This window comes from Ambystoma mexicanum, chromosome 5p, assembly GCF_040938575.1.
Source record: "Ambystoma mexicanum isolate Mex_15411 chromosome 5p, UKY_AmexF1_1, whole genome shotgun sequence".
In the NCBI taxonomy this organism is placed as follows: Eukaryota; Metazoa; Chordata; class Amphibia; order Caudata; family Ambystomatidae; genus Ambystoma; species Ambystoma mexicanum.
Window position 1 is genome coordinate 1,227,991,851 of NC_090930.1, and position 12,888 is coordinate 1,228,004,738.

General features: G+C 37.1%; 1 protein-coding gene across 2 annotated transcripts in view; it reads left to right on the forward strand.

Moving 5' to 3' along the window:
* LOC138481513 (cadherin-9-like) overlaps positions 1–8,467 on the forward strand; it is a 1,092,027-nt gene extending 1,083,560 nt beyond the window's left edge. For both annotated transcript variants that reach the window (XM_069613698.1, XM_069613699.1), the window contains one exon: positions 7,543–8,467. In XM_069613698.1, the coding sequence (XP_069469799.1) occupies positions 7,543–8,033 (491 nt within the window). In that variant the 3' untranslated portion in view covers positions 8,034–8,467. The remainder of the gene's footprint in view (positions 1–7,542) is intronic.
* The last annotated feature ends 4,421 nt before the right edge of the window (positions 8,468–12,888 follow it).

Consider the following 12,888-nt stretch of genomic DNA (forward strand, 5'->3'; position numbering starts at 1 on the left):
GTTCAACTTCTGCTGTGCTTTGTGTGGGTAGATGCTTGTAGAGATATATATGCATGCATCTTTATTTTCCTAGCATTTAAGGGTCCAGTCAGTAGTAAGATGGAAATCTTAGTAGTAATTGGGAAGTATCCTTTGTAACATTTTTTAGAGAATTGTATTGCATAAAAGTATTTTTCTGACTGCCTGCCTGCATTTATCATCAGGATGCATCTATGTGACATGTCCATCGACATTAATGTGCAGGATAAGGCTTTCCACAAATGTAATGCATTATTTGAAGCCAGACAGCTTAGCTACACAACTCTATTTTATTTCTAATGAGTTCTATTCATGTTCAAGTTTAGTCATGTTTTGGTTGCCTGTCATACATTTTACACTCTTGTGAAGGAAAATCACTTTACTCGTATTATTGCATTTACACTCTAATTATAAAAAGTGTGTAAAATACTCCTGCCTCAAACCTTATCTGAAGCACAGGTGAGTATGGAATGGCTATTTTGAACATCCATCCATCTGAACTTGGAGCCAATGTCGTAAATTGTCAGCGGCAGCAGGTCCCTTGCTCAAGTTTGAGTGATTGCCATTATACCGATCACATATTCACAGCCACTTTCAGATCTTCAAGAGTACAATTCAAACCTTGACTCCCCAATCTGTTCCAGTGCTCTGACAAAACAAACAACAATGTTGGTTACATTGTAACTGAAATAGAAACTCAGCAAGATATGCCCTGCAGAGGTAATCCAGAAAGGTATTTAACTTTATGTAACTGTTCATGCAAACGTCCTTCAACTTGTAAGCATTGTAAATATTAATGGCTCCGTTGATAATTTACCGACCTCTGAGAGATGCAAGGATAACTGCTCAGCCAGCATTTGGTCTTGAGATTCTTTACATGTAAGGGAAGTTTAGAGTGTTAGTTCCCATCTGTTTGCTTGGATGCCTGTGCTACTGCACTCTTTGCTTTATCTGTAAATTGTGAGTGAAACCTGCTTTTTTGTCATGTGAGAATGATTTGCAAAACGTTACTTTTTTGCATGCATCGTCTGGATAACACATACATTTTACTCTAGGAGAACATTCATTTTTGCTCCCTTGAAATTGCATTTGCTCTCAATGTTTAAAAATAGGGAGTACAATACTCACTCCTCAAAATCCTATCAGGAACACTATCCATATTGTAAGGATGTTATTCCTTTGAATGGGCCGGAAGCCTCTTTACAGTAGACTTCATTAAAACAAAAAAAAAAAGAAAAAGAAACTTTTAAGTGCAGGTGCGCAGACATGCCCACATACACACAACCTCACACTTATGCTTTATCACTGCCTACTGCTGGAACTACACAAACAAGGATAATACTATGAACTGATTCTGCCTAGCAGACAGCGATGAATGAACATATTGAAATGACAGTGTGGAATAGGAGTACAATAGTCACAGCTTTGATCAATTTGTACTTACTCCTTCTTCCCTTACCATTTCTTCTTTACTGTGGCGAGAGAATGAAACAACGTTAAGGAAAGAAGCGTGGAAGCTACAAAGGTGACTAGACCAGAAAAATAATTGTTTGACTAAAGCAGACTACCCAACTGAGCATTAGCTGTGAAGCTAGAATACAGAGAAAAATCACTGTAAATGGCATGAATACGGGACCAATTTGCTGCTTTTTAGATCTTCTTCTACTGCACAGAGCTCGGAAAAGCAACATAATGTGTCTGTGCTCTGAACAGATGAACATGACTGCCCTTGCCAGCCTGGGGCTAAAGGAAATAAGAGCACCCTAAAATGCATGAAACTATACAGTGTGCAATGGATTTGTTAGTAACTTGATATCTACGGACTGTCTGCTGTACAAGAAAATTAGTCTACTAAATGTGGTAATGCTGCTTGCAAGAACCAAGGAGCATTTCAGTTTGCCGTTCAAATAGAATCTACGCAAGATATTTCTACTTTGTTGACAGTGTTCAGGAAGAAGACAGCAAGACATAATTGCTGGCTGATGTGACAACAATACCACTTCATTAAGAATGGGAGTAAGGCACCCATAATGCTTCTTGATCAGTATTATAAACTATAAGTCACTTGCTAGAATAAACACACTAGAAGCTCACTCATTGTATGAGAAGTTACAGCAAACACAATTGGTGCTTTCCACATAAATTACAGTGAACATTACTAGCATAGACAGATTGCAGCACCAGCCTCATGCAAGAGATTTACAGTGACCATCACTGACATGAGTATAATTGGGGCAATTGGGGCAACGGCCTCATGAAAATACAAAATATTCCGATGTGATGTTGGCAGCATGGCATTTACTATAATGTGTTCATAGTTTGTACTAGAGAACTAAGTGTAAATTGTGTGGCTCTTTGATACATTTCTGCCAAAATGTGTACTGAAAAATGCACAGTATTTTTACTTTTTTTAAATTAAAAAGTTGCTTATAGTTTATAATTACAAATAAAACTTTACAACATATCTTTTCATCATAAAATTAATACAATTCATTTGAATCGATTTTATAACCAAAATGTGCATTCTTTGTTCCATCTACACTTTACATCAACTGTACATTACATTTCAAAATATTTCATCCAAAACTGTATCGTCACTTTTCCTATTCAACCACCATAGATACAAGACATTAGTTTTGCTTCATTTAAACTTCCCTCAATGCATCATCCTACCTTCAATGAAGAGGTGAAGCTTTTAGTATACTCTTTTCACACTGTTGTTTATCTTTCAAAACCCATTTGTTCATTTTTTGTTAAAATTTCTTCCTCGATTTTCAAGAGGATACGTGCCAACGCTAAGATCAACCACACACTGTTACCATACATACATCTTTTCCAAAATGTACATCTCGATATGCCCGTTTCCTGTGGTGCATATATTCCCAATAATTTCCTTCTATCGTCTTACAATAAACTAACAGATATTTCAAGGTTTCCGTTTGTGTTCCACATAAACAGAAACAACAACTTAAATTTCCTCTATCAATTTTAACCTGATTCCAGCTTTGAATACATTTTAATGTCTTGAACTGATTCAGCTTAAAACACAGATAAAGGTTTTTGACTTAATTACATGGACATTTCTTTAAATATTACAAACGCAATTCCCTCTTCCTTGATCGTGATGTGTACTCAACAAAGGTCTTATATGTTTTATTCTGGTCTATTATTAGAGACCAATCCAGATCCTAAAGATTATAGTTGATTTTCGGTAGAGTTAACATTAGGTCTTCAATTGAGGAATCAATATTATCTAAGATGTTATTCATGTGGTTTTTAAACCTTTCCATAGATTCAAGGGAACCATCACTCATTAACAAATTAAGATCATGGAAGAGTGAATTTCGGGGTGGTAGCAGAATTAATGCGTATCTTGACAATTTGCGCCATGACCATTTGGCTGCCAAGGAGGAAATTCCCATTGTCGGACTATCGAGTTTGATACTGAAGTAGCCAAACCCAAAGTACTCTTCCATAAATTACCCTGAATCCTATTTAACAAAGCATCCACATCCAATAAACACAAATCCAAACCACATAGTAAAATAGGTCCAACCTTTAGTAGATAAAAGTCAATTAGCGGCAGCATTGAAAATTGATAATACTTACTAAATATCACTTTCATTATTGATGTCAAGGGTCGTGCTTTAGTTTTTAAGTATGATTCCTATGATTTATTTGTGTTTACTTCAGCTAGAGGATAGCCTAGATATCATATTGTATCAGCCTGTTCTATTCTTGTACCTTCCAGATGCCAAAAATAAGATTTGATTTTCTTGTTATTACGAAAAATCAAAATGTGCGATTTGGATGAATGTATTTATACTGTATAAATTTGTATATATACTTATTTTGTAAGCCAAACAACACAATGTCACCAGCAAAACAGAGCCAGTGTATTGTTAGCCCTCCAAGTTTAACCGGATACATACCAGATTCATTCCATAGCTTATCCATGTGACAGAGGTATTAATTAAACATGGTGGCGGCAAGGTTGCAGCCTTGTTTTACACTAGTCATAGACAAATTCGGAAGGGTGAGAGTGCCAGATTTCGTGCTTCTAACTTGAAAGGTTGTATCAATGTGTAGCAAGACAATCAACTGTACAAACCTCTTTGGAAAGGCAAGATTCAGTAATTTATTCCAGCATACTTCCCTTATTACCGTGTCAAAGTCACTGGTTAGATCTAATGCAGCAATATAGATGGGTCCACTGTTCGCTGTTTTAGATTTGGCAAAAATATGTGTTATTACAAGTGCATTCCGAGATGTTCACATATTCCTTCAAAATCCTGTTTGGAACTTCAAGTAAATATGATTCTCCTCTATAAATGCTTGGAGATGATTTAGCAACAGGATGGAAAAAACTTTGGCCGACACATCCATAAGTGCTATCGGACTAAAGTTAGCGGGATGATTAGGGTCCCCTTTCTTAAATATAGGGAAACATGCACTGTTTAAACACGTTACTATAAACTTTTTCTAGGAGGCAGAACCCTCCCAACCCCCTGAGCAGCTTACATTACTTTGAGCTTTGGTCACTCCCAATAATTGTGGGAAATATTTAGGCCCCTCCAGTGAAAATATTCTCCAGCCCTGAGTGCACATTAACCATGACATTTATTGGATTGTTCATGTTACCCGAGAGTACCAATAGTACATGGTTTGGCTTTTTAACTATTTTCTCTAAATGTTTGTGATGTAAAATGCACCATTTCAAAACATTATTTTAATTATTTTCTATGAGGAAAACCCACGCTGATCCCCCCTTAATTATTTTGGCCATCTGCACTGCACTTGCTCATGCTTAGTAAGACAAACATGTATGCCCCTCCATGGAAAATATTGACCAGTCGTGATGGTCACTCATTTAGAATCCTCGGACACCTCAGGAGTCCTTTGCCTCCCTGCCATCAGAAGCTGCCTCTACCACTGCCCAAGCCATGCTTACTGTTCCTCACTCTAGCAGCAGGCACCAGTCTCCTTCCCAGTCATCAGAGTAAACATGAAAGAAGGACTACTTCTATCTAATCGCTGTAAAATCATAGCTTGAGGTAGTCTTTTAATTATATCTACACTGTGGTGGCAGTCACCCCAACTCGCCTTTTGAAACACCTTGTCTGTTCTATCCACCAGCTCTCATGAAATGGACTGATCTCCTTGTGTCAAAACTGAAGACCTCATCCTTATCCACATATGTTTGCCCTGTTCTGAGTGAAGACCAGACATGTAAGAAAAAGGAAACAAACATGTGCATTTATTGTCCAATTTTCTTTTCTATGGTAGCTGTTTTAAACAGGTGATCACAGGCTGAGGATCAGGTGACACAGTAAACAAATCATTATACCAAACATTCAATTTTAATTTTCCAAGAGACACTTGAAGTATGTGTACACCAGGCCTGTAACTCAGCCTTACTGCAAGAACATGCATCCTAGATAAAGTTGCTGAATGGATTAACTAGCACAAAGTGACAAGAGCAAGAAGATGCAAAGAGCACAATTAATGATCTTACTCAGTGTTGTGAAAGAGTAAGGGGGAAGGCCCAAGTGTAGGCTAGAACAGTAATGAAGGCAGCTGAGGACAACAGTGAGGATAACATTCTTAGATGTAAGGAAGGTAAAAAGAAAATGTGGGAATTACTCTGGCAGATGTGGCAGTGGAGATGGTGACTTTTCAGGTTTGAGGTCACTGCCAAAGAGGACCCCAAAGATGTGAGGAATGGAGGGTACATTGACTCAGTCAGGGGAAAAGTAGAGAGATGAGAGGAGTTAAGGGGGATACAGGAGACCAGTAGGTAGAACATTTCAATCTTTGAAGGGTTCAGAATGAGAAAATCGAGTGCCACCCAATGTTGATCAGCTGTTAGACAGTTAGGGATTTTAGAGGAGAGCTCACAGGGAAAGGTTCTGAAGGAGAACATTATCTGAGTGTCATCAACAAACTTGTGGTAAGAGAAGCAAAATGTGTATATAAGGTTACATTGCGAAGAAGATTAAAGGTAGAACATGAGGTGGGCAATTATGGATGTTTGGCAAACAGCCAGATGGCTGAGAAGCAATTGAGGTAATGGCTTTAACCTGGCAAGGAGAGAATGAGTAGAGAAGAAAGATGAAGGGCCAATAGTTTCAAAGATTTAGAGAGGGCAAGGGGCATAAGAGCAGAAGATAATTTCATTTGGTGGGGCGGAATGAGAACATTTGAGATATGATAAATGTTTCGGTGGAATGGTGAGTGTGGAACCCACACTGAAGAGGCTCATTGAGGCCATATGCTTCCAGATATAAGATTGTTTGACAGAGTACCAGCCTCTCAAGTATCTGGGATTGAGGGCAGATTATGAAGTTTGCTAATTGACAGGGTTGATACGTTCTGCAGATGATTTCTTAAATAGAGTAAGCACAGTGGCTGCTTTGTAGCAGTCTGGGAACATAAAAAACAGAAAATAACTTTTATTTTGCAAACCAAGTATTTTGATGAAGCAAATATCTCTATATTTCGCAAAATGTATTCAGTAGTTGCTTCCAATATCTTTCTTTCTTGTTACCTTCAACATGTGTTCACAATGTCCAATAACAGCTCACTGCAATATTCTTGCTCACATATTCCATTGGCAGCAGCTACATATTTCAGTGTGCTGAATAAATGTAATAATAAATGCTCTATTTTCTAAACATGTCATCGCAGTGCAACATATTTCATAATTGATTTCCTTGAAGAGTATCCCTTCTCTCAGCCTCACATTTTAAGCTCACAAGCGCATACCTCAATATGATGCTAGTTAAATTGACTAAGTCTTCCTCATATAACTTTATTTCATTTTATGTCATTATCTGATGTTCAACTGCATTTCTGTTTAAACTGGTATCTCCCTCTTCTGCAAATTACAACCAACACATATTTTTAAAGCCTCTCTCTTGACTTGTGTTCCCCCCACAAGCTTGGCTTGAGAATGCAGTAGCAATGACATGATATTTTAGAAATTATGTTCAGTAGATTCTATTAATGTCTCCAAAGTTTGATCCTATCTTGACAATATGGTACATAAACATTCACTTTGTTATTTAAATTGGATTGTTGTTCCTGTATTTTCCCTCAATATAAATCTGCTGAAAAGATGTCAACATTTTCCAAAGTTATCAAAAGAAAACATGTATTAAAAGCTGTGTTTTTTTCAAATGTTCTATCACAACATGTAGCGGGCTGCTTTAAAACGCACTTCTGAAAAAGAAAGGTTTGGGTGGAAATTGTGTAAACTGTATTGGTTTCTATGCAATTGTAAACATTTTATATAATACGTTTCACATATATGCAACATGAATACATAATCAATAATAGATCACTGAAAATGTGACATTTAAGAGGTCCTATGCTAAGAGAAAGCTCCACGTCCTTCATCATAGTCTATAATTTTATTTTCACACCATCATTAAAATTGCCCAATTCACACTCCTTAAGCAATATTATTATTATTATTTTTTTAAATGGCTTTTAATGGTCACTAAAACATTTCTCTTTTTTCAGTTCTAGTAGTGCTGTTTGCAGCACTGAAAAGGCAAAGGAAAAAAGAACCATTGATCATTTCAAAAGATGATGTGCGGGACAACGTTGTGACATACAATGATGAAGGTGGTGGAGAGGAAGACACCCAGGCCTTCGACATTGGCACACTTCGGAATCCCGAAGCCAGAGAGGACAATAAGGCCAGAAGAGATATAATCCCAGACACAATATTCCAGATCAGGAGGACTGCACCTATATGGGAAAATATCGATGTGCAAGACTTCATCCATCGGCGTCTAAAGGAAAATGACATGGATCCCACTGCACCCCCTTACGATTCTTTAGCCACCTATGCATATGAAGGAAATGAGTCTGTAGCAGATTCGCTAAGCTCTTTGGAATCTGTTACTGCTGATGGAACCCAGGATTATGATTTCCTCAGTGACTGGGGACCACGGTTTAAGAAGCTTGCAGATATGTATAGTGGAGATGACAGTGATAGAGACCTTTGAGATGAATTTGCACTTATCATTGTTGATGCAAATACAACAATCGCTCCAATGATTTGAACTCTTGGACCATTTAATACCGTTATGAACTATTTGGACAACTGGTTTTACTACACTGGTTTTGCATCTACATTTTTTGTGCTATGGTAAACTATTGGATACATACATCTATTGGATGTTACAATGTGATCTAAATAACAGGTATTTACTGTAAAGTGTGACTAGATTAAGTGACCTGTTCTTTCTCGCAGAAAGAAAAATGTAAGTGTTGTTATAAAAATTCACTTAATCTGTAAATCCAAATGAATGGCTTAACTATATAAAAGCAAAAATACATCACCCTTTATGCCTAAAAAGGACAAAAAAAAGATGTATCAGTAGTGAGAAAATGCTGAAAAGGCTTTTTGTGCCTTTAATAATAAAGAGATGGAAAAGTTGTTTTCTACATTTCATTTGCTTTTGTCGGAATTTCATCAGCTCCATTATAACCTAGGATATTGTACATATAAACACACAAGCTGAAAACAAGCAAAAAGAAAAGACCAACTAAAAGAAACCTATAGTACTTCGAAAAACATCTATGACTAATACTGCTGCCATATTTATTGAATTAAAGAATGTCATTGTGTTTGTTCATTCATAATATTTTTATATCTGTATATTTATATTTTTGTATTTTTCTGAAAATAAATTAGCATTTATAAAATGACAAAACTTATTTACTGAAGGAACCAACAATGTTAGAAAACATTTTGTTTGTTGCTCTAAATGTTTTAGAACAAAGGAAAGTCTGCAAGAAAAGGCAAGTGTTTTAGGTAGCTTTCCTGCTTCAGTCAAAGTACTTCTTTTTGATTCTTTATAATACAGGTATCTTAATGAAGGCAATACCGGCAGGGTAATAAAGACAATAATTGATGACAATGGAAAGAAAGAGAAATAATCCTGACACATTTCTATGTTTTTCTTTTTTGAATAACGTTCTTTAATTTCATTTGTTAACTTTTCAATGCAACAGTCAATTTTATTTTTGTTCGTTGTTTTTTTTTATTTTTTTGGGTATTGGCAAATTACTGAGCCTCTTTTTTAGGACAACTGTTCATTATGAAGGCAGTTTGAAATAAAGCTAATTTCTCTTTTGAGAATGCATTCCTAACATTTGTGAGTCATCTGCACGCACTGCTGCAATTGTATGTATGTGTTCTTCTGTACATTGAAGACATTTATAAATGGCAGCAATGGTTTACTTGCATGAAATGCAAAAACAAAAATCTCTATAGTTTTAAACCCTGCTCCAAACAGGGTCAATAATTCATGCATAATGAATGCACTCAAACATCTGTGAGGATGTTTTGGGATGATTTTCTTTTACGAACCATATAATGGGAACACATTATGAATATTGTGGACTATACTATTATTACATGGTAAAGAACGGTCTCTTTATTAAAGTATGTAGACAATAATTGTCATGTTTGCAGGATGGTACAATGCTCATTTCAAGAGATGTGAGGTTGAACAGAAAGGCCCAACTGGCATCAGTTACGCATGTGAGTTCCAGTAGAGGGTGACACAGGCATTCTATGCTTATCCTGAATATCACCGAGGTATATAGCTTCACAAAACAATGTAGCTACTGTGCTCAATGGCATTCAAATAGTTTTTCAAATAAAAAAGCACTCAAACTATATCTGTCAAATTGAATGTTCTCAACGTTCATCAGTTATCCATGACAACAAATACACGTGAGAAAATCGGTCTTGGTTGATGACATTTTGTTTTCCTCACTTGCCTGGGTCAGCTGTTCATCCAAACATGGAAAATAAAATGCACAGTGGTAGTTCAGAAAGTGAATAAGTGTAGGGCCAAATGACTACACGTTGCACCTAGAGCTCCGTGATTGTATTTAATTTAACTTTAATGTTTTATTTATTTATTTTTTTACAATTTTATGAGATGCAAACCTAACCCAAAGTTGTAACATAGCACCCTGCAACATATAGCACACAACATAACTAATATGAGCCTCTTGAACATGCTATATAGAAACTAGATGAGCATTTTAAAGCCTTTAAACAATTATAGAAATATACTGAAGCCTCTTGGACCACCCAGAGTACAGTGCTTCCACAATTCATGAAGGGAAATTACAGAACATACAGCTGTAGCACATTGCCGATGACACCAAATAGAACATTTTTTCAGCTGCTAAACAATAGCAGAGATGAGCTAAGAGGTAAGGATGCTGTAAGTTAATTTCAGAATATAGGAGCCTAGTAGGAACATATTTTTTATTTGATTGTTCTCTCCTTGCCTTGGCGATTGAAATGCTCATTGCATCAGTGGCATACATAATCTTCCTGGGAGGATAGCCTAGGGGCAACATGCTCGCCCTGGATGCAAGATGACACAGAGTAACACATGTTCGATCTCCACCACCGCGCTTAGAAACCTCTGGGTATTAAGCGCGTCATAAATACCTATCATATCACATCATAATATTCAATCCACCAGAAATCCTTTTCAGATTGATCAGTAGGTTTCCAAATGTAAGTGCTTTATAGATAATAATAGACATACAGACGGCTTTAAGGGGCAAGACCAAGTTTTATGACTGTTTACCTAAATATCAGACTAAATTCCCCTCTTCATGGTACAGATCCCAATTTATGCGATTTAGAATGAATGCATATCCTACTTTGCAAGTTTTAAGGATCAACAACGTGAGTTCCTCTAAGGGATGCCGTGTTTGTGCCGATATTGTCACAAATGAAACATTACACAGCACATTACTTTATGTAGCCCAGGTCTGACTTCATTAAGAACTAGATATTTGGGCAAAATGGTACCTGAGAGGCGACTGAGAGATGCAGAAGAAATTTAGACTACCCTTGTTCAGGCAGAAACCTCAAAACAATCTTTTGCTTGACTTCATTTATGAAGGAAGTATTTACGAAGATTCCGGAAACGATCAATCACAGAGAGCCTAATCTCATAGTTCTTTGGAAAAGGCTTCTCGGTTTAAAATTATTTTGTTGAAATCATGTGAATGTATCAACATAGGATTGCTAGTAGCGATTTTTTGATTTTGAAGCTCGCATTTATGATGATGGAAGATACAGGTTTGTAATAGACCAAAAATCTTTAATACACAAAATAAATAAATGATAGATATGTTCAATTAATAAATATGTCACTGTATTGAGAGCCAATGAAGCATCATCAGAAAGGGGATAGATACATGGTCACATTTTGTCTTCACCACTATAAGCTCAGCTACAAAATGAAACGCTGTTTCCAAATGAAGTAGAAAAGTCTTTGGTACCCCCATCAATAATGCATTGCTCCCATCCATGTTTGCAATGACCTTTGTCTTCACAACATACTGAAATGTATCTACTGAAAAGAACGGTTTCTAAAAACGTGAAGGCATTCAGATAGTGGACACCTGAAAGGGATGACACCTTCAGATAGATTTGAGTTTCAGTCTCAAACTCCTGGTTACAGACCCTCCCCCACTGCACTCATAGACCCTGCGGAAGGGTGTCCTTGGAGGGTGTCAACAAATGAACACCACGTGGACTGGTCAGCTAAGCCGTGCCACATTATGAGGCATACTCTGCTTTAAACCTGAGGGGAAGGAAAATTGAGGACTCCTTCACAGACTGTTCCAGTCCTATGACACCAACGGCAAGGAGGGGAAGGAAAATTGAGGGCTCCTTCACAGACTGTTCCAGTCCTATGACACCAACGGCAAGGTGGTAACGTACGACTCCATCTACCGTTTTTTATTTCTCACAAACTGGTTTCCCACTTACGAAATATACCAGCTTTTGAGGAAGCTTAGACTGTCCTGATGAATGTGGCTTTATCAAAGTTAGGCTACTGAAACCGGTCAACAGTGTTTGTTACATCTAAAAAGGCACCAATTTGCCTATTTTTTAGCTTGAACAAACGGTTTTATATTGTCCTACTTCCCGTTAGTAAAAATAAGCCCTGCATGGGAAGCGGTGACTGTATTGTCTTTGTTTTGTCCTGTATGTTTGTGTCATTTTAACCCTAGCAACCCAGGGTCAGTGTGACAATCAATGGGTTATTAAAGGATTGTCTATCCCATTAGATGCCACACGAGTTTTCTAAAAAGGAAGAAATGTATCCTTTTTACCTTCCCTGGTGTGCTTCTTCTTTTACTCGTAGTCTCTTCCGATTTCAACTAATCTGAAGAAGAGTGGTACATGATATACTAGGCTGAATGTATTACACATCATAGAAGTTGGTAATTTCATTCTTATTCTGTCACCATTAGACAGGCGTTGTAACACCGCAACCTAGTTGAGAGTGCACAGTAGGCAGGCATAGTACCTCTTTTTCGCTTTATCCTTCTGTCATCCGCCACAGCCTTGTTTCTCACTTTATTAATAATCAGAGTCCACACCACAGTTGCTCTTGGGTTTGGTTTTACCAACTGGACCTCTCTTGGGTCTTTTTCGGCTGCTTATAGCCTATAACACAGATGTGTGTTGCCTACTCTTTTTGTGTGAACGTTATCTACTAAGGGCAATACCCTGTCAACTGTAGATTTTGCCCTATTGTTTAGTTTTAATACTTATTAACCACTGCCTTCTCAATCAGTTTGCCTAAAAAGAAGGAAAGTCGGCAAGTGGATGAACCGGTTCAAGTTACTCCATTGAGGTATTTTTTAAATTAATTTCTTTATTGGGGGCATGGACACATGGAGCACATGGAAAACAGGTGTCAAATGTCTTCTCACCTAAATGCTGGATGATATTGGAATAAACATTATTTTTAAAAGAGGAGGTAGGTTTCAGAGACTTCATAATAAAAAAAACAGTCACTTAGA